This window comes from Amblyraja radiata, chromosome 15 (genome assembly GCF_010909765.2).
Source record: "Amblyraja radiata isolate CabotCenter1 chromosome 15, sAmbRad1.1.pri, whole genome shotgun sequence".
Lineage (NCBI taxonomy): Eukaryota > Metazoa > Chordata > Chondrichthyes > Rajiformes > Rajidae > Amblyraja > Amblyraja radiata.
This window is the reverse complement of record NC_045970.1, coordinates 38,087,048-38,114,681: the sequence shown is the minus strand read 5'-3', so window position 1 is coordinate 38,114,681 and position 27,634 is coordinate 38,087,048. Positions and strand designations below refer to the sequence as shown.

At 50.0% G+C, this 27,634-nt stretch overlaps 1 protein-coding gene and 1 long non-coding RNA gene across 4 annotated transcripts in view; one reads left to right on the top strand and one right to left on the bottom strand.

Annotated features, from left to right (window-relative positions):
- The window catches only part of LOC116981232, a 22,578-nt gene extending 3,199 nt beyond the window's left edge, over nt 1–19,379 (top strand). The window contains exons 2-3 of the long non-coding RNA XR_004414189.1: nt 2,326–2,332; nt 19,281–19,379. This is a non-coding gene — a long non-coding RNA (uncharacterized LOC116981232). The remainder of the gene's footprint in view (nt 1–2,325; nt 2,333–19,280) is intronic.
- cpn1 (carboxypeptidase N subunit 1) lies at nt 3,128–27,634 on the bottom strand. 3 transcript variants are annotated; one of them, XM_033034085.1, is made up of 10 exons: nt 27,066–27,634; nt 21,186–21,382; nt 18,442–18,588; nt 16,806–16,988; nt 10,648–10,759; nt 8,912–9,051; nt 8,119–8,218; nt 5,236–5,354; nt 3,228–3,421; nt 3,128–3,171 (listed from the first exon to the last, which is right to left on the bottom strand). In XM_033034085.1, exons 1-9 carry the CDS (start codon nt 27,292–27,294, stop codon nt 3,269–3,271), a joined length of 1,380 nt encoding a protein of 459 aa, XP_032889976.1. In that variant the 5' UTR covers nt 27,295–27,634; the 3' UTR covers nt 3,128–3,171; nt 3,228–3,268. The 3 variants fall into 3 exon arrangements, with proteins under 3 accessions (XP_032889976.1, XP_032889977.1, XP_032889974.1); XM_033034086.1 differs by lacking the exon at nt 3,128–3,171 and having other exon boundaries at nt 3,176–3,421; nt 27,066–27,318; nt 27,359–27,634; XM_033034083.1 differs by lacking the exon at nt 3,128–3,171 and having other exon boundaries at nt 3,176–3,421.

Below are 27,634 nucleotides of genomic sequence, written 5' to 3'. Positions count from 1 at the left end.
TTCCTCAGATTAGGAGACCAAAACTGAACGCAATACTCCAGGTGCGGTCTCACCAAGACCCTGTACAACTGCAGTAGAACCTCCCTGCTCCTATACTCAAATCCTTTTGCTATGAATGCTAACATACCATTCGCCTTCTTCACTGTACATATGATAATAACCATTTAAATTTTTACTTGCAGCAATACGAGAAATATGTAAACACAGTGCTCAGTAGACATGTTGGAGTTTAGTTGGAATTTGTAGTGTTCTATCACATGGTGTTTGCTGAAAAGAAGCTGCTCCTGCCCCTGCATATTATAGGTTCCAGGCTGAAGATCTGCCAGTCTCCAGGGAAAGAACAGCAGCTGAGATGGAGCATCGTGGTCAGCATAGACAAGTCGGGCTGAAGGGCTTGTTTCCGTGACTCTTACCACACCACAGACAGACCCAGAAACAACTAAAGGAGGAAGCAGATAAGGAAGCGTTGACTGACACGCTGCAGGCACCGACAATCTTGGCCCGGCTCTGCAGATGTTGGCGTTTAAAGTCAAAATCCTTCCATGTTTGGAACAGGACCGAGTTTCACTTCACTCATCCGCGTGTGTTATCATCAACAACAGTCTCATCGAGAGGTTTATGAATAGCAGCACACAACGATAGCGAGCTTCATCACGGGATAATCAGCGTCACCATAGACAGCAGTCAGCTTATAGCAACTTAGCAGCAAAATAGGCTGGAAACGACAGGTACCAAATGACATTTGTTCCGTTTAGTTTAGTCACAGCATGGAAACAGGCCTTTTGGCCCACCGAGTCCAAGCCGTCCATCGATCACACGTTCACACTAGTTCTATATTATGCCACTTTCTCACAGCTATTTCCTATAGATCAGACCCTCGCTTCCTGGCAATATCCTGGTCTGCCAAAGGGCCTGTTTCCATACTGTTACTCACTTATTGCAGTACAAGAGATTGCAGATGCTGAAATTTTCTAAACGGATTTCTCCTGACGAAATGCATTCTTGCAAACTCCTTTCATCGCAAGTGGTTTGTGATGACAAATATCGCAATGAGGAAGACGAGTTCTGTTGAAAGAAACTCCTCTCCCAACTCAACCCAAACTAAAGGCTTCCCATCTTTGAACTTTAAGTGCGAAAGCACACACCTCCAGATTCAGGGACAGTTTCGTCCCAGCTGTTATCAGGCAACTGAGTAATCCTATCACCAACTAGAGAGCGGTCCTGAGCTACAATCTACCTCATTGGAGACCCTCGGACTATCTTTAATCAGACTTTACTGGACATTATCTTGCACCAAACATTATTCGCTTTATCCTGTATCTGTACTCTGTGGACTGTGTCGAGATTGTAATATTGTATAGTCTTTCTGCTGACTGGATAGCGTGCAACAAAAAGCTTTTCGCTGTACCTTGGTACACGTGACAATAAACTAAGTTAAACATGGAGTAAAACCGCGTGGAGAAAAAAAAACACGAGAAGAAACATTTTTAAAAACAGTTTATTAAACACATTCGAAAGTGACTTGCAAAACTACTTGGACATTTGGGAACTGAGTTGACTGCCTTTGTCAATCATTCCACTGACATTGAGTAGGCGGGGCTTCGGCATGATTGACATCCCAGCCAGCCAATGGTGGGAGCCGGTTGGCTCTAAGCAGAAGAGCTGGGAGCCCCAACGGACAATTTAAGTAAAAGCAGAATATTAAATCTATTTAAAAATATACACATAGACAATACGACCATAAAAGGAAAAGATATTTGGTGTGATGCGGTCCCCGAGGCCAGAGTCTGTCCACGATGGCGTGGTTCCCAGAGCAGACCGCACAGCTTATCTGGCCAAATGCCTCATCGCCAGAACTCACCAGCAAGCGCCAAGACCTGGCTAGGCTGGCGGTGAGGGGAGCCTTCCCAGTCAGATCCTTCCTGCACCATCGGAACCTGACTACCAGCGCACGCTGCCTTCGAGAGGCTGCCATGGAGAGGAGACGGTTGCCCACCTCTTCGCAGAGTGTGGATTTGCACAGGCAGTCTGGAGAGGTTTGCAAGGGTCCCTGTCATGATTTATTCCGAACAACTCCGTCACAGAGGACTCTGTGATTTACGGACTGTTCCCAGGGACGCATTCAGAGACTGACATGGAGTGCTGCTGGAAGGTCATCAACTCGGTGAAAGACGCTCTTTGGACTGCCCGAGCGTGGTTGTCCACCCAGCGGAGCGGGATGTCCGTCGGAGAATGTTACCGACTGGCCCGCTGCAGACTGCAGGAGTACGTGCTGAGGGACGCACTGAAGCTCGGTGCAGCCAACGCCAAGGCTCGGTGGGGGAGGACCACAGTCTAGGGTCCTTCTGCTGCTTGAGATGGGGGGCAGGGTGTGTACCTCAAAAGTAAGGGAAGGGATTCCACGCCAGTGGGCCACATGAGTGGCAAGGGTGCGGGTAAATTTGTGTAATTTGTGTAAAAAGTATTCAATGTATGTATAGCCTCCGATAATGTTGGATGGAGTCTTGTAAGGATCATGTGTTGGATATATTTATTTCTCAAATACTTTGAAATCTAAAAGTGAGCCCATTCCCATGGTGTTGCTCCTCTCATCTCACTACGTGGGGGGTGGGGGGGGGGGGCAATGAGGGAGAAAGGGTTATGAAAGCAGGAGGGAGGAAAAGGAAGTAAATATACACACGGACAATACGACTGTAAAAGTAAAAGATCTTTGGTCTCCAAGGCAGAATTTGTCCATGGTTTCTTCTTCTTCTCCCTCCCAATAAAGAAAGCTTACAGTATATTGTTTCATTGGTCGGGCATTGCGTATGGATGGAGGGAGAGGGAGGAAAGATGGATGGGTGGGAGGGAGGAAAGGGGAAGGAGAAACGAAGGAAGGGGAGAGAAAGGGGGTGTGGGAGGGAGGGCGGGAAGGGAAAAGGGGGAGAGTGGTGGGGGGGGAGAGGGGGCGGGAGAGAGAGGGGGCGGTAGAGTGGGTGAGGTAGGAGGAAGGCAGGCACGGGTTATTGATTGGGGACAATCAGCCATGATCACAATGAATGGCGGTGCTGGCTCGAAGGGCTGAATGGCCTCCCCGTGCACCTATTTTCTATGTTTCTATGAAAAGAAAATGGAAGAGTGTGGAAGAGGGAGGGGTTGGGGGAGAGTGAACGGGGAGGGGAAGGTGGAGGGAGAGGGGAGGGTGGAAGGGGGGAGGGGGAGGGAGAGAGTGGAAAGGGGGAGGGAGAGAAGGGGAGGGAGAGAATGAGAAGAAGCAGTGAAGTGCTGCTCATTGCCCCCGCTGCCGCCTTCGGGCTCTCCTGCGGGTGGCTCTGGGTCCCATCCTGCGCTGGACAGCTCTGCTGCTGGTGTTCTGTTCGGTTGGGACGGTGGGAACGCTGGTGGATCGCACGGCCACCTTCGGCACCAGCCGGAAGTCCAGCTGTGGGGGGCAAAGGTCAGACCTTCAGAACTGAGGGGTGGGGGGAGTGGGGGTGTTGGGACAGGGAGGGAGGGGGCTGAAGGGGACAACACTTTCTCTTTTACTTCCCAGAGGAACGCTATTAATGATATGTAACGGGCGCAACAGAAAAACATAGAAAAGTTGACACAAAGTGCTGGGGTAACTCAGCGGCAGGGACACGCTGCCCGACCTGCCGAGTTACTCCAGCACTTTGTGTCTATCTTTGGCGTAAACCAGCATCTGCAGTTCCTTTCTACCAACATAGAAAAGTTTCCTTGATTTACAGATGGATCTTGGAGCCCAGGCCCGTAGTTATCTAACAGTAGGCAGAGCAGTAAAGAAGAGACACAAAATACTGGAGTAACTTAGTGGGTCAGGCAGCATCTCTGGAAAAAAGGAATAGGTGACGTTTCGAGTTGGAATCCTTTTTCAGAATGAGAAGTTCTATCTTTCAGTCTGAAGAAGGGTCGCAACCTGAAACGTCACCTATTCCTTTTCTCCAGAGATGCTGCCTGACCCACTGAGTTACTCCAGTATTTTGTGCCTATCTTCGGTATAAACCAGCATGTGCAGTTCCTTCCTACACACAGCGGTAAAGAAGGTGTACGATACGCTTGCTTTTATGGGTCGGGGCATTGAGCATAAGAATCTGGAAGTCATAATGCACCTTGTAGGGCTTTGGTCAGGCCATATTTGGAGTATCGGGTGCAGTTCTGGTCGCCCCATAACAGCAGGGGCGTAGAAGCTTTGGAAAGGTGGCAGAGGAGGTTCACCAGAATGATGTCCGGATTAGAGGGCATTAACTACAGGAGAGGTTGGACAGATTTGCATTGTTTTCTCAGAGGTTTAGTGGAGATCTAACAGAGGTACGAGAGGCGTGGATAGGGTAGACAGTCAGAACCTTTATCCGAGGGTGGAAATGTCAGATACTTTATATCAGCACGGCTTTAAAGGGAGATGAGCAAAGTTGAAAGGAGGTGCGCAGTAATAGATTTTTTAAATATATACAAGGAGGGGGCTGGGGGGCTTGGAACGTGTGGTGGGAGACAGTTTTGGTGGAATTTGACAAATGTAAAAATATTGTACTGAAAAAAATTTGTATAGTCTCCGAAAATGTCGGATGAATTTTTTTGTTCGAATGGTTCATGAATTGTATATATTTATCAATTGAATAAAGTCTATTTTGAAATAAAAAAAACAAAACGAGTGGTGGTGGAAGCACACGGCACGTTGGCTCGGTAGTATTGCTGCCTAACAGCACCAGAGATCCCGGTTCGATCCCCAATAGGGTGGGAGGAAACCAGAGCACCTGGAGAAAACCCTCGCGGTCACAGAGAGAACATACACAGGGAGGATGTTGCCATTAGTGGATGAGTCCAGGACCAGAGGGCACAGCCTCAGAATAAAATGATGTGCCTTTATAAAGCAGATGAGGAGGAATTTCTTCAGTCAGAGGGTGGTGAATCTGTGGAGGTGGAGGCCAAGTCAATGGGCATTTTAAAGGCGGAGATCAAAAGGTTCTTGATTAGTAAGGGTGTCAATGGTTATGGGGAGAAGGCAGGAAAATGAGATTGAGAGGGAAAGATAGATCAGCCACGATTGAATGGTGGAGTGGAATCAATGGGATGAATGACCTCAATCTGTTCCTATAACTTATGAACATACAGACTCTGTACGGACAGCGCATGTAGTCAGGATCGGACCTGGGTCTCTGGCGCTGTGAGGCAGCAACTCTACAGCTGCGCCACTGTCGGGGAAGTTGATGTGAAACTGGAGGAGGAACAGGGACTCACCCGAGACGACGGATTCTCATTGACGCCGATGTGAGCAGTCTGGTTTTCGTAACCAGGTGCGGACGCAGTGACGGTATATTTCCCCGGTAACAGCAGCCGGAAATAGTCGCCGCCGGTACCTCGAGGTAGAAACAAGCAGCTGTTAGCCAGAACACTCCCAGTATCTCATCACTGGTCAGTGAGTATAGAGGTTGGGATGTTATGTTACAGTTGTACAATGATAGGGCACAACTTTATTTATCCCAGGAAATTGATTTGCTAACCGTCATAGAAACACAAAATACATGAAACATGAAAGTGATGAGTGGAAAGGATTGGATGTGTAACGATTTGGGGGGGGGGGGAGGGGAAGGGAGTCTACCCCATGACAGACGGGGGAGTTGTTGTACAGTTTGATAGCCACAGGGAAGAAGGATCTCCTGTGACGTTCTTTCCTGCATCTTGGTGGAACCAGTCTGTTGCTGAAGATACTCGTCGGGATGACCAGTGAGTCAAGGAGGGGGTGAGCTATATTGTCCAGGATGCTCCGCAGTTTGAGGAGCATCCTCCCCTGCAAGACCCCCTCCCATGAATCCAACTCCGCCCCCAGGACGGAGCCAGCCTTCCTGGTGAGTTTGTTAATCCTGTTGGTGTCCGCAGCCTTCGCCCTGCTGCCCAGCACACGGCAGCGAAGAAGATGGCGTTGGCTACCACCGATTGGTAGAACATCTACAGCATCTTACTACAGACGTTGAAGGAACGGAGCCTTCTCAAAAAATACAGGCGGCTCTGTCACTTCTTGTACAGGGGCTCATCGTTCCTGGACCAGTCCAGTTTACTGTCCAGGCACACCCCAAGGTATTTGTATTCCATGGTAAACTGCACATCCACACCATTGATGGAGACAGGGGACAGGGGTGATCCTCTCCTCCTAAAGTCCATCATTAACTCCTTAGTCTTGTCAGTGTTGAGCTGCAGGTGATTCAGCCCACACCACTCAACAAAGTCGTTGGCTACACCTCTGTATTCAGCTTCCCTCCCCTCACTGATGCAGCCCACAATTGCAGAGTCATCAGAGAACTTTTGCAGGTGGCAGGAGTCCGAGTTATATCCGAGGTGTAGATGGTGAACAAGAAGGGAGAGAGGACCAGCCCCTGTGGGGCCCCTGTGTTACTCACTACCATGTCTGAGACACAGGACATTGTGGTTATCCAGTCAGGTAGTTAATGATCCAGGACACCAGTGGAACATCCACCTGCATCTTCGTCAGTTTGCTCCCTAGCAGTGCAGGCCGGATGGTGTTAAAATCACTGGAGATCAAAAAACGTGACTCTCACAATGCTTCCCGGCTTATCCTGGTGAGCATTGGAACAATGGAGCAGGTGGATGGTGGCATCCTCAACCCCCATCTTTGATTGGTAAGCGAACTGCAGGGGGTCCAGGTAGGGTTTAACCAGGGGTCGCAGGTGAGTGAGCACCAGCCTCTCCAGGGACTTCATGTTGTGTGAAGTCAGCATTGGAGGAGCTGGGGCGCGTCCTCTTTGGTACAGGAACCAGGCAGGATGTCTTCCACATCACAGGAACCCTCTCCAGGCTCAGGTTGACGATATGCTGGGCACCAGGACTCTGCACATCTGGCTGGCACATGCCTTGAGTACCCCAGGGATGACACCATGGGGACCAGTGGCTTTGCCTGGGCAGAATCTGCTCAGCTCCTTCCTCACCTGGTCAGGCGCGACAAGGAAAGGCCAGAGGAAGTGGACCAGGTGGATTGAGGGGAGAGTCTGTCGGGGAGCAGGGGGGAGGGTGGGCAGAGGCCCCACCATCTCATCCATTGAAATAAACTTGGAGTAATGTGTTTACTTTTGCCCACCCCACTATAGCCTCTACTTTCTGAGAAGGCTTAAGAATTTCGGCATGTCCCCAACAACTCTCACCAACTTCGACAGATGCGCCATAGAGAGCATTTTATCGGGATGCATCACAGCATGGTTTGGTAACAGCAGGAAATTGCAGCGAATGTGGACGCAGTCCGGACTGTCACACAAACCAACCACCCTTCCATTACCAATCATTGGTCATAGAGTCATAGAGCATGGAAACAGGCCCTTCGGCCCAACGTGTCCATGCCGACCAACATGTCCCATCTACACTCGGCCCACCTGCCTGCGCTTGGCCCATATCCCTCTAAACCTACCCTATCCATGTAGCTATCTAAACGTTCCTTAAACATTGCGACGGTACCTGCCTCAACTACCTCCTCCGGCAGCTCGTTCCATACACCCACCACCCTTTGTATAAAAATGCTGGATTAAATAAGTGCGCCAGGCAGCATCTCTGGATAAGAGGAATAGATGATGTTTCGGGTCAAGACCCTTCTTCAGACTGCTGAGGCTTTACTCGGTACATGTGAATGAAGGAATGAATGAATGGAGTAAGTTTATTAACCGAGATGAGAAGAACTTTTTTCACACAGAGAGTGGTGAATCTCTGGAACTCTCTGCCACAGAGGGTAGTCGAGGCTAGTTCATTGGCTATATTTAAGAGGGAGTTAGATGTGGCCCTTGTGGCTAAGGGGATCAGAGGGTATGGAGAGAAGGCAGGTACGGGATACTGAGTTGGATGATCAGCCATGATCATATTGAATGGCGGTGCAGGCTCGAAGGGCCGAATGGCCTACTCCTGCACCTAATTTCTATGTTTCTATGTTTCTATGTTTCTATTAGCCAAGCATTCACATACAAGGAATTTGCCTTGGTGCTCCGCTCGCAAGTGACAACATGACATAAAGTGACAATGTGACAATAAAGTACCATTGAACCATTGAGAGTGGATCGGGGCGTTTATACCGACAGAGTAAAAGAACACAGTGGAATGCAACACTACTATTGCCCTGGGCTGTACCTGTGGTGACATCGTGATTAATGCCAGAAACTGAGATGATGGCCTCAGGAATCCCGTTGTTGTTTTCATCCAACACCATTCCTTTAATTCCCTTGTGAACCTGCAAATGATTGAGAATGGACCCAACATTCATCCCACCATTCACAAGTTGCTGCAACCTTTCCCCCCACTACAATCCACCTACATACTCGCAGGGACGGCACGGGCTAGATACAGAGTGAGGCTCCCTCTACAGTGTCCCATCACACACTCCCAGGGCAGGGGCAGCAAGAGTAAGGTACAGAGAGAAGCTCGTGTTCTTCCTGTGACCGTGTGGGTTTTCTCCGGGTGCTCCGGTTTCCTTGCACATTCCAAAGGCGTGCAGGTTTGTAGGTTAATTGTCTCCAGTGTGTAGGATAGAACTAGTGTTGGTTGGTGCAGACTCGGTGAGCCTGTTTTCGTGCTGTATCTCTAAACTAAAATAGTGTGCATAGGTGATCGATGGATGGCGTGGACCTGGTGGCAGCAGAGCCTGTTTCCACACAGTATCTCTAAACTAAACCAAATTTAAACCAGTGTGAGCAGGTGATCGCTGGATGCCATGGGCTTGGCGGGCCACACGGCCCGTTTCCACACTGTATCTATAAACTAAACCAAACTAAACTAGTGTATAGGTGATGGATGGTCGGTGTGGACTCGGTGGGCCGAAGGCCCTGTTTCTCTAAAGTAAACTAAACGGAAGGTGGTCACCACATTTCCTGTGCTCCTTCGGGTGAGTTGAATGTGCCGAATGCTTTGACATGCACTCCCTTACCTCCTCCATGTAGGCGAGCAGCGCCTCGCGGTTCCCGTACCACTCCCGCTGAAGCTCACTCTCCGGAGGGAACTTCCTACAGCTCAGCTCCAGCGTGATCTCAAAGCAGTTGCTGTAGAGGTAATTGAAATCCTGCATCCCTGGGTGCAGACACGGGGGAGCCAAGAGAAGTCCAGAGAGAGAAGCAGAGACAGGGGGGTAAGAGGGACATAGACAGTGAGACAGGGCGGCTCAGTGGGTAATGTTCCTGCCTTACAGCGCCAGATACCCGGGTTCAATCCAGACTATGGGCGCTGTCTGTACGGAGTTTGTAGTTCTGCCCGTGTCCGCGTGGGTTGTCTCCGGGTGCTCCGGTTTCCCCCCCGCAATCCAAAGACATACATGTTTGTAGGTTAATTGGCGCCGGTAAAATTGTACATTGACCGACCCTAGTGTGTAGGACAGTGCTAGTGGACGGGGTGATCACTGGTCGTTGTGGACTCGGTGGGCCCAGGGGCCTATTTCCATGTTGTATCTCTCAACTAAACTAAACAAAAAAAGCTGTTCACTATACTTCAGTACGTGACGATAATAATAATAAACCAAGCTCAAGTCCCCACTCGCTCAACCCCACTAGGCCCAGAGGTGCCTCAGGGCAGAGGCCTTCCCCAGGTGCCGCAATGCCTGGCCAAAGGCTCGCAGTCGGCGGGGACCTTGCCCGAAGGCTTGTCGGTTGCAGGAGGTGCACCTGGTCACAGAGACGGCTGGGCGAGGAGAGGAGAGGGGCGTCGGTTCGCGGGAACTGCTCCTGTAGTACGAGCGCGCAGGACTTTGAATAATGGCGGCGCTCGCATGTGTAATATCTGCAAACTAGATTTCACTGTGCAATGGCATATGTGACAAATAAAGCACTGTTGAACTAAACCCCACACTCAACATGGGGATACTGTGGCTAGGGTGAGCTGCTTTAAATATCTGGGAGTCCACATCTCTGAGGCTATGACATGGACATCACACGCCGCAGCACTCGTGAGTAAGGCAAGGCAGCGCCTTTACAACCTCAGGCAATTGAGGAAATTCAGAGTGTCTCCGAGGATCCTCCAGCGCTTCTATTCAGCGGCTGTGGAAAGCATCTTGTCCGGAAATATTACAATCTGGTTTGGGAATTGTTCTGCCCAGGACAAGAAGGCTCTGCAGAGAGTAGTGCGTTCGGCCGAACGCACTATGGGAACTTCACTCGCCCCCCTGCAGGAACTATACATCAGGAGGTGCAACTCCAGAGCCAATAAAATCATGGGAGGCCCCTTCCACCCCTGCAACGGACTGTTCCAGCTGCTACGGTCAGGCAAACGCCTCCGTTGCCATGCGGTGAGAACGGAGAGGTTGAGAAGGAGTTTCTTCCCAGAGGCCATTCGGACTGTAAACTCCTATCTCACCAGGGACTAACTTTACTGGACCACTCTACTGCTCTTTTTAAAAATGGCTGTTTTTTTCCCTTTTTCCTTCCGCCCACATTATTTAATATGCAAAATAATATGTGATTCTGTTACATTCTGTTTGTAGTTTGTTTGGTTGTTTGTTTGTTTGTCTTTTTGCACAAAGTCCGCGAGCATTGCCACTTTTCATTTCACTGCACATCTCGTATGTGTATGTGACAAATAAACTTGACTTGACCCCAAACTAAACCTCCCCCCATCTGCAGAGAGCCTGTCTATCGGTATGTGCCAGACGGGGTGGCGCAGAGCAGCAAGACTCACCTCTGGCGAGCGAGTACCAGCTGGCTCCATTGGTGATCCCATCAGGGAAGTAGTCTCCACAGTTAGTCCCACTGTGCATCCATCCGTGGGAGTAGGAATAGACACGAGCAAGCTGGGAGACGGGGGGGGGGGGGGGGGGGGGGGGGGGGGAAGAAGGACGGAGATGCGTCTGCCGTTAATAACAGAACATCCCAATGGTCACTAAATATTCCTTGAAAGATATCACAGAGTCTAGACTCCAAAGACAAACCGAGATCATCCGAAGACACAAGGAACTGCGGATGCTGGTTTACAACAAAAATAGCCCCAAAGTGCTGGAGTACCCCAGCGGGTCAGGCAGCGTCGATGGAGGAAAGCTTCAAAGTAAATATGACCCGCAACCTGTCCTGGACCACCCATATCGATGCAATGGCCATGAAAGCACAGCAATGCCTCTACTTCCCCAGAAGGCGTAGGTTCGACATGTCCCCAACAACGCTCACCAACTTCTACAAATGCCCCGTGGAAAGCATTTTATCGGGATGCATCCCAGCATGGTTTGGTTCCATCCAAGACGGCAGGAAATTGCAGAGAATTGTGGACACAGCCCAGACCATCACACAAACCAATCTCCCTTCCATTGGCTCCATTTACATCTCACGCTGCCTCGGCAAGGCCACCAGCATAACCCCGGTCACTCCCTCTTCTTCCCTCTCCCATCAGGCAAAAGGAACAGAAATGTAAAAACGCACACCTCCAGATTCAGGGAATTTCCTCCCAACTGTTATTGGGCAACTGACCATCCTATCATCAACTAGAGAGCAGTTCTGACCCCCCCCCCCCCCCCATCAACCTCATTGGAGACCCATGGACTATCTTTAATCGGACTTTACAGACAATAGACAATAGGTGCACGAGTAGGCCGTTCGGCCCTTCGAGCCAGCAGCGCCATTCAATGTGATCATGGCTGATCATTCACAATCAGTACCCCGTTCCTGCCTTCTCCCCATATCATTTGACTCCGCTATCTTTAAGAGCTCTATTGAAAGCATCCAGAGAACCAGCCTCCACCGCCCTTAGAATTTCAGACTCAATGTGTGAAAAAGTTTTTCCTCATCTCCATTCTAAATGGCTTACCCCTTATTCTCAAACTGTGACCCCTGGTTCTGGACTCCCCCAACATCGGGAACACGTTTCCTGCCTCTAGCATGTCCTTAACTCTAAACCCTTAATAATCTTATGTTTCAATAAGATCCCCTCTCATTCTACTAAATTCAAGAGTATACAAGCCCAGCTGTTCCATTCTATCAACATGACAGTCCCGCCATCCCTGGAATTAACCTGGTGAACCTATGCTACGCTCCCTAAATAGCAAGAATGTCCTTCCTCAAATTTGGAGACCAAAACTGCACACAATACTCCAGGTGTGGTCCCACTAGCACCCTGTACAACTGCAGAAGGGCCTCTTTGCTCCTATATTCAACTACTCTTGTTATAATAATAATAATAATAATAACTTTATTTATAAAGCACTTTAAACAACTACAGTTGCCACAAAGTGCTGTACATGAGAAATCATGAACAAAAAGCTATTACAAACAATTAAAAACCATTAAAAACCGTAAAACGAAGGACTATAAAAAACACACTAAAAATTAAAAATTAAATTATTAAAAATTAAAAATTAAAAATTAAAAATTAATTATTAAGAAGAAGAAGAAGAAGAAGTAGAGATGCTGCCTGTCCCGCTGAGTTATTCCATCATTTTCTGTCTATCTTCAGTGTGAATGTTATGAAGGACAACATGGCATTCGATTTCTTCACTGCCTGCTGTACCTGCATGCTAACTTTCAGTGACTGATGAACAAGGATCCCCAGTTCCCATTGTACTTACACTAAAAGTTATTCCCTTTATCCCGTGTCTGTACACTGTGGACGGCTCAATTGTAATCATGTATAGTCTTTCAGCGTACTGGATAGCATGCACCAAAAAAGCTTTTGACTATAGCATGGCACAATTGACAATAAACTAAACTGTGTAGATGGTATGGACAACCATTGAAAGGCCCTCAGTCTGAAGACGGGTCTTCACCCATTCCTTCTATCCAGGGATGCTGCCGGGGTGGGAGATTGCAACCTACACGTGGTCCGCCCTGTTTCGACGAATGCAATCAACCTGGCGTGCACAATCAAATAAGATCAAATAGAACAAGTTGTCCGACAACTTTAGGCTGTGCACGCCATACGCAAGAAGAAGAAGAAGAAGAAGTAGAGATGCTGCCTGTCCCGCTGAGTTATTCCATCATTTTCTGTCTATCTTCAGTGTGAAACAGCATCTGCAGTTCCTTCCTGCACAGTATTGAAAGGCACAGCCAGCAATCTGACTCCAGCTACATTGTAGCTGCTCCCTCTAGTGGCTGCCCAAAAATGTACGCGTGCAGGACAAAGAACATGGGACATTACAGCGCAGAACAGGCCCTTCGGCCCACAGTCTATGATGCGATGCCAATTTAAACCAATCCCCTCCTCATGTACATGATTCATACCCCCCCCCCCCACCCCATGGCCTGCATATCTCACAGACATACCCATGTAGGTACATACATATTGAACTTATTTTTATTTCTAATGTTGTTTGCAGAGTACTCTGTACATATTCTGTTGTGCTGCTGCAAGTAAGAATTTCATTGTTCTGTTTGAGACATATATGACAATAAAATACTCTTGAGCCTCCTAAACGTCACTATAGTATCTGCCTCCACCACCACCCCCAGCAGCACGTTCCAGGCGCCCACCACCCACTCTGTAAAAAAACATCTTGCTCCACACACACATCTCCTTAAACTTTTCCCCTAACGTTAAATCCATGGTCTCGAGCCTTGGATATTTCCAGTCTGAAGAAGGGTCTTGAGCAGAAACGTCACCTATACCTTTTTCTCCAGAGATGCAGCCTGACCTGCTGAGTTACTCCAGCATTTTGTGTCTATCTTCGGAATAAACTAACATCTGCAGTTCCTTTCAACACAGATTTATAGCTCAATAGGCTTCTGTAAATTGTCCCAAGGGTGTAGGATAGTGCTATTGTACGGGCTGAAGGGCCTGTTTCCACGCTGTATCTCTAAACTAAACTAAACGCAAAGATATAATGTTTAAGAAAGAACTGCAGATGCTGGAAAAATCAAAGGTAGATAAAAATGCTGAAGAAACTCAGCAGGTGAGGCAGCATCTATGGAGCGAAGGAAAAGATGACGTTTCGGGTCGAGACCCTTCTTCAGACCCAAAAGGTATGAACCCAATGGTATGAATCTCTAACCTCAAGTAACCTATACATCTCCCCCCACCCACTCTCTCTCTCTCTCTCTCTCTCTCTCTCTCTCTCTCTCTCTATCTTTGTCTCTCCCCCACCCTAACCGTCGTATTAGTTTCACCGTCGTCTTGCTGTGTTTCACTGTCTGTATAACTCGTTATCACCTAGTCCAGTTAACAATGGCCATTATGGAAGATAGATACAAAATGCTGGAGTAAATCAGCGGGACAGGCAGCATCTCTGGAGAGAAGGAATGGGTGACGTTTCGAGTCGAGACCCTTCTTATGACCATTATGGGCTCTCTTTCGATGATCATCGTTACTTTTTTTTGCATATCTTTCATTCATTTGTTCTATATATATCTCTCTATATAATAATAATAATAATGGATGGCATTTATATAGCGCCTTTCTAATACTCAAGGCGCTTTACATCGCATTATTCATTCACTCCTCAGTCACACTCGGTGGTGGTAAGCTACTTCTGTAGCCACAGCTGCCCTGGGGCAGACTGACGGAAGCGTGGCTGCCAATCTGCGCCTACGGCCCCTCCGACCACCACCAATCACTCACACACATTCACACACAGGCAAAGGTGGGTGAAGTGTCTTGCCCAAGGACACATACTAGTGCTGACACACACAACTGGTTAATCTGTCTTCACACAGTATTGCCTTTAAAGGTAATTTTAAAGTCACATCACTATATCATCATCTATATATCTCTCTTTTCCCTTGACTCTCGGTCTGAAGACTTCATATAGAAATGTGTGGAGGACTGCATCCCAACAAAAACATTCCGAGTGTTTCCTAACCAGAAGCCTTGGATGAACCATGAGATCTGCATTCTTCTGAAGACCAGATCCCGGGCATTCAGGTCTGGAGATACAGAGGTCTACAAGAAGTCCTGATACGACCTTGGTAAGGCCATCAAAAAGGCCCAAAAGGACTTCTGCTCCAAGCTAGAGGATGAGATGGATGTTCGGCAACTGTGGCGGGGCTTGAATGCAATCACCTCCTACAAGACGAAATCAGGAGGCAGCTCCAATGTCAGGGAAGCATCACTCCCTGACGAGCTCAATGCGTTTTACGCACGCTTTGATAGGGAGAACACTGATGTGCCTTCCCATTCGCCATGATGGTATTTCGGTCACAGTCACAGAGGCCGACGTCAGGAAATCCTTCAGAGGGGTGAACCCTCGGAAAGCACCTGGACCTGATGGTATACCCGGGCGTGCTTTAAAAACCTTTGTGGACCAATTGGCTGGAGTTTTTACGGACATTTTCAACCTCTCACTTCTGAAGTCTGAGGTTCCCACCTGCTTTAAAAGCGCATCAATAATACCGGTGCCCAAGAAGAGCAAGGTGAAGTGCTTCAATGACTATCAACCAGTGGCACTAACGTCTGTGGTGATGAAGTGCTTTGAGAGGCCTATCATGGCGCAAATCAACTCGTACCTCGACAAAAACCTGGACCCACTGCAGTTCGCTTACCGCCACAACAGATCAACGGTGGATGCGATCTCGCTGGCTCTCCACTCCGCTCTGGACCACTTGGACAACAAAATCTCATATATCAGGCTGTTATTCATTGACTACAGCTCGGCATTTAATACCAACATCTGCTCCAAGCTGGTTACCAAGCTCTCAGATCTGGGTCTCTGCGCATCCCTCTGCAATTGGATCCTCAACTTCCTCATTCACAGATCACAGACTGTCCGTATTGGTGGAAACGTGTCATCCTCGATAACAATCAGCATGGGAGCACCTCAAGGATGCGTGCTCAGCCCCCTGCTGTACTCACTCTATACTCATGACTGCATAGCCGGACATAGTGCGAACTCCATCATCAAGTTCGCCGACGACACCACTGTTGTGGGACGTATCATTGATGGGGATGTGTCAGAGTATGCAAGTGAGATCGACCGATTGACCAAATGGTGCCAGCACAATAACCTGGCTCTCAACACCAGCAACACCAAGGAACTGTTTGTGGACTTTGGAAGGGGTAGGATGGAGACCCACAGTCTCGTTTATATCAATGGGTCGATGGTGGAAAGGGTCAAGAGCTTCAAATTTCTGGGCGTGCATATTTCCGAAGATCTCTCCTGGTCCAACACCACTGATGCAATCATAAAGAAAGCACATCAGCGCCTCTACTTCCTGAGAAGATTACGGAGAGTCAGTATTTCAAGGAGGACTCTCTCAAAATTCTACAGGTGCACAGTAGAGAGCAAGGTGACCGGTTGCATCGTGGCTTGGTTCGGCAATCTGAGCGTCCAGGAGCGGAAAAGGCTGCAAAAAGTTGTAAACACTGCCCAGTCCATCATCGGTTGTGACCTCCCTACCATCGAGGGGATCTATCACAGTCGCTGCCTCAAAAAGGCTGCCAGCATCATCAAGGACCCACACCATCCTGGCCACACACTTATCTCTCTGCTGCCTTCAGGTAGAAGGTACAGGAGCCTGAAATCTGCAACATCCAGGTTTAGGAACAGCTTCTTCCCCACAACCATCAGACTATTAAACACAACTTCATACAAACTCTGAACTATAACAGACTATTGCACTTTATCGGTTTATTTATGTGTGTATATATACACATTCTATGGTATATGGACACACTGATCTGTTCTGTATTTATGCCTACAATATCCTGTTGTGCTGCAGCAAGCAAGAATTTCATTGTCCTATCTGGGGCACATGACAATAAACTCTCTTGACGAGTTGAAGAAGGGTCTCGACCCGAAACGTCACCTATTCCTTTTCTCCAGAGATGCTGCCTGTCCCGCTGAGTTACTCCAGCTTTGGTATAAACTAAACCGACCCCCACCACCAAGCCCCCTCAGAGAGGGGCGGTTGGTACGCGATTACCTTCTGGAAGAGTTGATTGTCGGGGGTGCTGGAGGTGGTGGCTCGGTACATTCCCCGCCCGGGGGGACCCTCCGCCTTGTCGAAGGGGTAGTTCGCCACCACCGCCCCCCCGTGGAGATTGGCGGACAGAACAAAGTTGTAGCTCTGCATCCATCGGATCACCGCGTAGGTTTCCTGCTCCACCTGCCCGGGAGGAGAAGCGTCAATGGTCAGCGGTGCTTTAAGGGCCTGTCCCACGAGCATGTGACTGCATGCGCGACCAAACTGGAAGCAGGGGCCGCGCAAAGGTCGAGTGATCCCGTACGAGTTTTGAGTATAGAAGTTGGGATGTAATGTTAAAATTGTACAAGGCATTGGTGAGACCAATTCTGGAGTATGGTGTACAATTTTGGTCGCCCAATTATAGGAAGGATGTCAACAAAATAGAGGAGATTTACTAGAATGTTGCCTGGGTTTCAGCAACTAAGTTACAGAGAAAGGTTGAATAAGTTAGGTCTTTATTCGCTGGAGCGCAGAAGGTTAAGGGGGGGACTTGATAGAGGTCTTTAAAATGATGAGAGGGATAGACAGAGTTGACGTGGACAAGCTTTTCCCATTGAGAGTAGGGAAGATTCAAACAAGAGGACATGACTTCAGAATTAAGGGACAGAAGTTTAGGGGTAACATGAGGGGGAACTTCTTTACTCAGAGAGTGGTAGCTGTGTGGAATGAGCTTCCAGTGGAAGTGGTGGAGGCAGGTTCGATTTTATCATTTAAAAATAAATTAGATAGGTATATGGATGGGAAAGGAGGGTTATGGTCTGAGTGCAGGTAGATGGGACTAGGGGAGAATAATTGTTCGGCACGGACTTGTAGGGCCGAGATGGCCAGTTTCCGTGCTGTAATTGTTATATGGTTATATGGAGTTGACGTGAAGTTCGCGCGAGGCGTACGCTGTCAAGACGTTGCGTACGGTGTCAAGAAGCTGCGTACCCACAACTCCATACGGCTCCGGCGATCGAAGTGGGACCACGTTAGGTCGCGCTTGCCGCATGCAGTCGCATGCTTGTGGGACAGGCCCTTTAGTGTCCCCGTGTTTAGGGCAGCACAGTGGCGCAGCAGTAGAGTCTCTGCCCTGGCACCGCACAGATTCACTGGGAACCTTCTGAGGGGAATTGGTGGGGAGAGATGACGGGGCTCTGGAACACAACGAGGGTAGGGACTAATCCAATAGCTCCTTCAAACGGCAAGGCTCGGGAGCAAAAGCTAAATAAGTGCTGCCATAAGTGGTGGCGCAGCGGTACAGTTGCAGTCTCATAGCGCCAGGGATCGGGTTGGATCCTGACTACGGGTGCTGTCTGTACACTCCCTCTGTGACCGCGTGGCTTTTCTCCGGGTGCTCCAGTCCCCCCCCAAACACTCCAAAGACCTGCAGGTTTGTAGGCTAATTGGGCTACTGGAAATTGTAAAGAAATGTCCCTGGTGAGTAGGATGGTGCTGGTGTACGGGGTGATCGTTGGTCGGCACGGGCTCGGTGGGCCAAAGGGCCTGTTTCCGCGCTGGAGTTTACATCAGAGGTCACTGACCCACCCACCCACCCCCTACCCAGTGGGAAGGGACGGTCCTGGGCGAGATGGCGTGGGGCTCACTCACTCACCTGGCGCTGCCAGTCGGTGGGCAGGGAGATGTGGTGGTTCTTGCCCTGCAGCTTGTGGGCGGCCAGATGCAGGTCAGGGAAGTTGCGGTTCAGGTCGATGCCATGCGCGTTGGCCCGCCCCGTCATGTACGAATTCATATCCGGACCCTGGGTGGAGGAAAGTTCCCAAACATCAGCCTCACTGCGCCACAAACCCGGCTTCGATCCTGACCTGTGTGTGTGTGTGTGTGTGTGTGTGTGTGTGTGTGTGTGTGTGTGTGTGTGTGTGTGTGTGTGTGTGTGAGGAGTTTGCACGTTCTCCCCGTGACCGCGTGGGTTTCTCCGGGTGCTCCAGTTGCCTCCCACACTCCAAAGACGTGCAGGATTGAAGGCTAATTGGCTTCTGTAAATTGTCCCTTGTGTGTACAATAGTGCTAGTGTACGGGGTGATTGTGGTCGGCGCGGACTCGGTTGGCCAAAGGGCCTGTTTCCGTGCCGTATCTCTAAACTATAAACTAAAATATAACATGGGATTATTATAGGATTAATGGAAATGTTGATGGTCGGCATGGTCCCGTTCCCTCCTCCCTCTGACCCCCCTCTCCTTCCTTAACGCTTCCCCTCCCCTTCCCCTCTCTCCCCTAAATCGGGCTCTCATCCTCCTCCCTCTAGCCCTCCCCTCCCTCTGACCCTATCCCTTCTCCCTGTAGCACTTCCTCTCCCTCACCCCCCACCCTCTCTCTCTAGCCCCCCCCCCCTCCCCCTCTCCTAAATCTAGCTCTCATCCGCCCTTGGTCCTCCTCCCTATCCTCCCCTCCCTCTCGCCCTCTCCTCTCCTCTCCTCTCTCTAGCCCTCTCAGTGCTGGATTTACCTAAAGGGTTGCCAGGCTGAAGCCTAGGGCCTCAAAATCTAGGGGGCCTCCTGCCAAGGTGTATAATATTTTTGACACTGTCATAGGTCTTTCTTACATGTGCTGACACAACGCACTGGTCTCTAAACAACCCTTCAATAATTTGTCTTGCCCTCCATTTCCGAATAATACCGTTTTAAGACGATAACTCGACACTAGCACTGGCAATAAATACATTTTTAAAAAGCGCAGCTTTCCAGCCCCTCATCCCATTGGCCATGCTCGGCTGCACATCGGTGTCAATCTGGTGGCACCACGGTCTGGCAAACACGTGCTCCAGTCAGCAGCGATGGCGGGCGCAGGGAACATCTTTGGATACTTGCAGGCTTCAAAAGTCAAAACTCAGGGGTAAGTAGGAAAGTGCAAAGATATTTGAACTAGGAAGTTGGCAAGGAGCAATGCTAGGGGTAAAGCTGATAATCATTACTAGAAACCTACTGTGTAGTGCTGTGGCTGGCACTGTCAGGTTAGTAATAAAACTAAGCTTATAATGTAGCATCTTTGTTAACGATAAGAAAAAGCATACTCGTTTTGTAAACGGTCTTTGGAAGCAGATTTGATTCAGATTTTGCCAATTGTCAATAAGGTACAATTCTTTCAGAAATATTTCCCATTGGAAGTATAATTGGGGATTGGGAGTGGCCTCACAAGTGGAATAGCCTAGGGCCTCTCTTCATCTAAATCTGGCACTGAGTCCTCTCCACCCCTCCCCCTCTCCCCACGTCTAGGTCCTTCTCCCTCTCACCCTTCTAACCTGAAGCGTTAGAACAGGGTGTGTCAGATGATTTCTGAAGCCTAACCCAATTAACAACAATTCCTGCTGCTCCTGGTAATCACCACAGCATTTATCTTCGCCCTGTTCCCTTCAAAAACACAAGCCCATCAAAGCCAACGGGGCAACATATAAAGTCCGACCACCAACTAGAGGCGCAGCTTGAAAGGATTTGACTAGAAGTTACACCTATCAATTTGCAGGCTGCATTTAGAACATTGTAAAACCGAGGAGCCAGGCTGTCACGGGTTGGACTTGAACATAATTCCTAGTTACTTCTGTTGAGTGTTTTGCTCACCATGTTATAGGAGAGATGTTGTCAAGCTGGAAAGGGTGCCAAGAAGATTTATGAGGCTGTTGTCAGGACTCGAGGGTCTGAGCAAAAGGGAGAGGTTGACCAGGCTAGGACTTTGGCTCCAAACTCATCATGAGTAGTTGGGAGTTTTGAATGATTTGTTTTCGGGAGAGTGTGGATTCAGCCTCAGCTTAGGAGACGCTTGTCGACCAAGATGCCCCATCTAAGCTCGTCCCTGATTGGAGGTGGCCCTTCGGCCCACCGAGTCTGTGTCAACCAAAGTCCCTCCATCCTGCACATCTCACCCCCTCTGCCCCTCCTCCCCTTCCTCAACACCTCCCTGCCCCACCCCCTCACCACCTCCTAACCCCTCACCTTCACCCTCCACACTAACCTCCACCCTCTCCGCTCCCTCACGCTCTCTGCCCCATCACCTTCCCAACCCCTCACCCACCCCACACCTTACCTACCCCACCTCTCACCTACCCCACCCCTCACCCTCCCCACCCCTCACCCCTCACCCCAAGCCCCTTCATCGAGGACTGACGAGAGAACAAACAGTAACTGGCATGGGGGGGTGGGGGGGGGCACTGAGAACAAAGCAGGACCTTTGGGGACTACATTGAACACTTGTAACGTCATCGGCATCCTATACCTAGCGACTCTTTGCATACCTGCTGCATGGTACGCAAAACAAAGACTTTCACGGTGTCCTGTTGCACGTGATGATAAAGTATCCTTCATTCAATTAATCATTCATTCATACATTCGATGAATCAGGAGTTACCTGGTCAGCAGCCACCTCGTAGCCATCAGGGTTCATGGTGGGCAGGATGTGGATGCGTGTTTCGTGGATGAGGTTGGTGACCCGCGGGTTCCTGTGGTTGTACTCCTCACACAGGTACTGTGCCAGCATAATCAGCAGCTCCCGACCCAGCACCTCGTTGCCATGCATGTTCCCCACATACTTAAACTCTGGCTCCACTGTAAGCAACAGCGCAAGTCACCGTCAGCCACCGCCACACGCTCGGTCTGCTTTGCAACCTTCCCTCCTCTTCCCCCAAACCTCACAGACCCCAGGCAAGGCCATTCAGCCCTTCCTGTCCACTGCTGTCTCTCCTACCCCACTGTTCCATCAGCCCCTCAGCACCGCTGCCATTTCCCCGTCATTCCTCAACTGTTTGGAGATATGATGAAGAGAAATAATTGTATTTGTAGCAAAATGCTGGAGGAACTCAGCGGGTCAGGCAGCATCTGTGGAGGGAGATGTATCAACGAGGAACTGCAGGTGCTGCTTTATGCAAAGTGCTGGAGGAACTCAGCAGGTCTGCCAGCATCTGGAAAGGAATGGACAGGTTTAGTTTAGTTTAGTTTAGTTTAGAGATACAGCGCAGAAACAGGCCCTTCGGCCCGCTGAGTCCACACCGACCAGCTATCACCCCGTACACTGGCACTATCCTACATGCTAGGGACAATTTATAATTTTTACCGAAGCCAATTAGCCTATAAACCTGTAAGTCTTTGGAATCTGGGAGGAAACCGGAGCACCCAGAGAAAACCCACGCGGTCAAAGGGAGAACGTACAAACTCCGTACAGACAGCACCCGTAGTCAGGATCGAACCCGGTTCTCTAAGGCAGCAACTCTACCGCTGCGCCAGTGTGACGGTTCACATCAGACTGCATCAGGGATGACGGTTCACACCAGACTGTCATCCGGTTAGCACGCAACAAAAAAGCTTTTCACTGTACCTCGGTACACGAGACAATAAACTAAAGTAAACTGCCCTCTGAGTTGTCCCAGCACTTTGTGTCTTATCTCTGCGACAATCGCCGGCCACGGAGACAGTCCGGGCAAGATGCCAGTGTGAGGGAGTATGAGTTGGGACTGTGGTGGGGGGGTGGAGGACAGGGAAGGGGGGAGGTGGGCCCGGGTGACTGGATAGTCGAGAGACAGGTAGGTGCTTTGTGCAGATGTCAGTCTTGGAGGCCAGCCAGTGGGAGTACGCACTCCAACACCAGTCGTCTTTGTGCTGGGCTGGTTCGCAGACACTGAAGCCTTTTCATGAGTCGCACAAATATTTAATTGTGGGGTGGTGGAGAAGTGAAACCTTGGGAGGTGGAGCGGGAAACATCTGCAGAGCTGGGGAGCCAGAGGACACAAAGTGCTGGAGTAACTCAGCCGGTCGGCAGAACGGCAGCATCCCTGGAGAATATGGACAGGCGACGCTTCAGCTTGGGACCCTTCTACAGTCGCGGGGGTCTCGGAGAGGAACCAGAGGACTGTCTCAAGTCTGAGGGCAATAGTCTGATGGCAGAGAGACACCCTCTACTGCTCTCCCTCACCCCCTCCCAAAGGCGACAGGCCAGATTTACCCCCTACTGCTCATACTTCCTGGGAGGCTTTGGAGAGGCTGCGAAACAGGTTCACCAGAACACTGTCTGGATTAGAGGGTACTAGTTATGAGGAGAGGTTGGGCAAACGCAGATTGTTTTCTCTGGAGCGTCGGAGGTTGAGGGGAGACCCTCACATTGACTTGTCCACAGATGGAGACCAAGTCATCGGGTATTTTTTAGGCGGAGAATGACAGATTCACGAGTAATACTGATGTCAGTGGCTATGGGGAGAAGGCAGGAGAATGGCATTGAGAGGGAAAGATAGATTGGCCATTATTGAATGGCAGAGTAGACTCGATGAGCCGACTGGCCTGATTCTGCTCCTATAACTTATGAACATGAGACTTGATAGAATTATATTAAAATTATGAGGGGCATTTAAAGGAGATGTACGGGGTAAGGTTTTTTTACACAAAGGGTGGTGGGCTGATGGAACGTGTTGCCTGGGGTGGTGGTGGAGGCAGATACAGTAATGGTGTTTAAGAGGCTTTTGGAAAGGCAAATGAATATGCATGGAATAGGGGGATATGGATTGCGTGCAGCTAGGGGAGATTAGTTTAACCTGGCGTCATGGACTCTGTGGGCCGAAGGGCTGGTTCCTGTTCTGTACCGCTCAATGTTCACACTCCTCCACCAACTTATTCTCCAGTAATCCCCTGCGGACAAACGCACCAAGGCAGACATCAACGTTTGGATCAGGCTCTACTATGAGGTTCCCTTGGTCGAGTAACCTGCCGATTCACTCCCTGTCTCTTGTCCCAAGTCAGTTTGAGGAAAAACGAGATTTGAAAACCACGGCGAGTTTAATCGAACATAGAACATTACAACGCAAGAACAGGCCCTTCAGCCCACGATGTCTGTGTTGAACATGATGCAAAGACCAATTATTATCTGCCTGACCCCTGGAAGCATGATCCAGGCACCCACCACCCTTTGTGTAAAAAGAAAACCTGCTCTGCACAACTCCTGGTTGACTGGTTAGAATGCAACAAAAGCTGTTCACTGTACCTCGGTACACGTGGCAATAAACGAAATTAAACTTTTAAACGTTGTCCCTACCTTAAAGCTATGCTCTTTGATATTTCTACCTTGAGAAAAAGGTTCAGACTACCCTATCTCTGCCTCATAGTTGTAAATACTTCTATCAGGTCGTCGGCAACTTCCCGCGTTCCATGGGAAATGATTCAACGGTGCTTTATTGTCACATGCGCACAGTGAAATTCTCTTCCTGCAAACAGTCCATACCCAATCACATCCCAGATTAACAAACTGTACAGAAATAGTTTACTGAACCCGCATGCAAGAGGTGCCATGTTTTGGCGCCATTTTCAAAGTCCAGTCCCCATAACTCTGTCCGCAATTCAATAACTCCACCCACTTGCACCATAGATCCGCCCACATTTGTCATATAACCCCGCCCACACTCACACGACCCGCCCACTTGCCACATAACCCCGCCCACTTGCCACATAACCCCACCCACACATTTCGTAACTCCACCCAGGCACCAGTTAACACTTCCCACCCCGCGATCCAAACCCCTCCCGTCTCAACACCCCCCCTACTTCCCACTCTCAACCACCCCAACACCCAACACACCCCCTCTCCGCACCAACGACAGCCCCCACCACCGACTTCCCCCATAGCCTATCTTGCCACATCCCAGATGGCACACACACACAGTTCAATCCTGATCTTGGGTGCTGTCTGTACAGAGCATGCATGTTCTCCCTGTGACTGCTCTGGTTTTCTCCCACTCTCCAAAGACGTACAGGTTTGTAGGTTAATGGCCTCTATAAATTGTAAATTGTCCCTAGCGTGTAGGATAATGTTAGTATGGGACAATCGCTGGTCGCTGTGGATCAGAGGACCTGTTTCCTCGTTGTAGCTCTAAAGCAGATGATATTGCCATCCACAGGGAGGTATCTGGATGAGTTACATACAAAAGAAACTCCTCATCATTTAGGTAGAAACAAGGAACTGCAGATGCTGCTTTACACAAAAGGACACAAAGTGCTGGAGTAGCTCAGCAGGTCAGGCAGCATCTCTGGAGAACATGGATAGATGACGTTTCGGGTCAGGACCCTTCTTCAGACTGATTGTAAGAGGGCGGGCAGGGGGAGTTGAAAAGAAAGTTGGAAGAGGAGAGAAGCAGGTTTATAGGTGGACACATGCGAGAGGGGGGGGGGGTTGATGGGCAGATGGATGGAGCAAAGGGCAGAGATTTGAACGGAAGGTGTGAGACAAGCAGATAAATCAATTGGTACTTATTATCACATGGGACATGTCACAGTGACATCCGACACAATGTATGCAAAGAGTCGTCACGTGTAGGGCGCCGACAATGATTGACGAGTTGTGAATTGTGAAGCCAGAGCAAAGGAATGTAGGAGCTGGGACAAATAGGTGTGAGTCCAGGTGCGGCACAGAGGAGGGGAGATAGAAAAGTGGTTTGTGGCGGAGAAAGGGATTGTTAGAGTTTACCTAAATGTTGTATTCAATGATGAAACGTCGTACAGGTGTTGCTTCTGTTCATAGAGTCACAGAGAGCCGTAGAGTCATACAGCATGGAAACCGGCCCTTCGGCCCAACTCGTCCATGCCGACAAAAATGCCCTATCCAGGTTTGTCTCATTTGTCTACTCTTGGCCCATATCCCTCCAACCCTTCCTACCCTGAGCTAGTGTCTTTTAAATGTTGTTATTGTACCTGCTTCAACTACCTCCTCTGGCAGCTTGTTCCATACACCCACCACTCTCTGTGTGAAAAAGCTACCCCTCAGGTTCCTATTAAATCTTTCCCCTCTCACCTTAAACGTATGTCCTTTGGTTCTTGATTCCCCTACTCTGGGTAAAATACTATGTGCGTTTACCCGATCTCCATTCACCCTCTCTATTCCTCTCGTGATTTTATACACCTCCATATGTCCACCTCTCAGACATCTGCGCTCCAAGGAATAAAGTCGTATCCAATGCTCCTTTCCAATGGATAGAGTGTGGAAGGGAAACGGGCCCTTCGGCCCAACTTGCCCACACCGACCAACATGCCCCATCTCCAACTAGTCCCACCTGCCTGTGTTTGGCCCATATCCCTCTAAACCTGTCCTAGTCATGTACCTATCAAAATGTATTTTAATAGTTGCCCCTCAGGTTCCTATTAAATATCCTCCCCTCACCTTAAAACTATGTCCTCTGGTTCTTGATTACCCTGCTCTGGGTAACAGATGTTGAGCAGGTTTGACAAAAATGGCAACGTGAGTGGGGACAGGAGAGTCCAACACCCAAGGGGGTTTCCAGTTAGCAGGGAATGATGGAGTTAGACACGGGTTCCATAAGCAACCATGTTACCTGAGAGAGGAGGTGAAGGGATGTGGAGAGGTTGGGATGTTGGTGTCTGGTCTTCCCTCCCCACCCCTGACTTTCCAGCCACCCATCCACCTCTCTTCCCTCTCCCACTCCTGCACACTGACGTCACCCATCCTCTCTCCTCTTTAGTTACAAGCAGCACGCCGGCTTGTGTGATTTGCTCCACCTGTTTTATTTCCCTTCCCTTCTCTCCCCACTCTTCCCTCCATCCTCAATCCCATCTCCCCCTCCACCACCCCTACCTACCACCACCTCATTGCCCCCTGAACCTCTCTCCCTCCAACCTCAGTCCCATCTCGTCCCTCCACCTCCCCATTCCCCAGTACCCCCGCAACTCTCCCTCCATCCATCTCCACCTCCCTCCCTCCATCTACCCCCTATATCCCACAGCACCCATTGCCCTCCCTCCATCCCCAATCCCATCCCTCCCCACTACCACCCCATTGCCTCTACCCCTCTCCTTCCATCCCTGGTCCCATCTCCACCCTCCATCTCCCTCCACATTCTCTTCAACTGCCTCTCCATCCCCAGTCCAATCTCCCTCCCCTCACTCTCTACCCACTGTGCCCATCTACCCCCCCCCCTCTCCATCCCCCCCATCTCCGCACCACCCCATTGCCATCCCTCTATCCCCAGCCCCATTTCCCTCCCATTTCCCCTGCACTCCACCCAACCCCCACCCCCTCCTCCTCCTCCTCCTCTCCATCTACCTCCACCATCCCATTGCCCCCTTTCCCCCTCCAGCCCCAATCGCATTTCCCTCCTCCATCTACCCCCACCATCTCATTGTCCCTTCTCCCCCTCTCCCTCCAACTTTCCCTCCATCCACCCCCCATCTCCTCCGCCACCCATTGCCCCCTCTCCCCCCCCCCCCCCCCCCCCCCCCCCCCCCCCCCCCCGCTACTCACACGGCTCATGCACCCCGGGCCGGTCGCTGAGCTCCAGCACATAGAGGTGGCGGCCGAGCTGGCTGCGCCCGATGCTGTACAGGCGGCTGATGAAGGGGCAGTCCCGCTGCACGCCGATCAGCGCCCGCACCAGCCCGTCGTAGCGGTGGTGCCGGTAGTCCAGCTCGGCTGTGGCCGGAGCGGCGGCAGCGGCCAGCAGCAACGCCACACATCCCAACACAGGCACCATGCTCCTCGCCTCAGCACGGCACTGCTCTGCCCAGCCCAAAGATCCTATAGCGGATCTCCCTCTCCCTCTCCCCCTCCCCGGCCGCCAGCGAGGGGTGGACGGAGGAGGTAGGTCCCTTTATTTAAAGACACAGCGTCCTAGAATATTACAGACATTTTCGTGTCTCACTTTCCCCGGATTTCTCCCCACTGACACATTGTCTCTGACTCTCCCCTGCAATGTGTTGATGTACAAAGTCCTCTCTTCCCTTACTCCTATTACAGCTGCATTTATGTAGCAACTGCACCCACCGCTTGTATTTACATAGCAACTTAGTATGGAATATAGTAGTTGGGAGGTC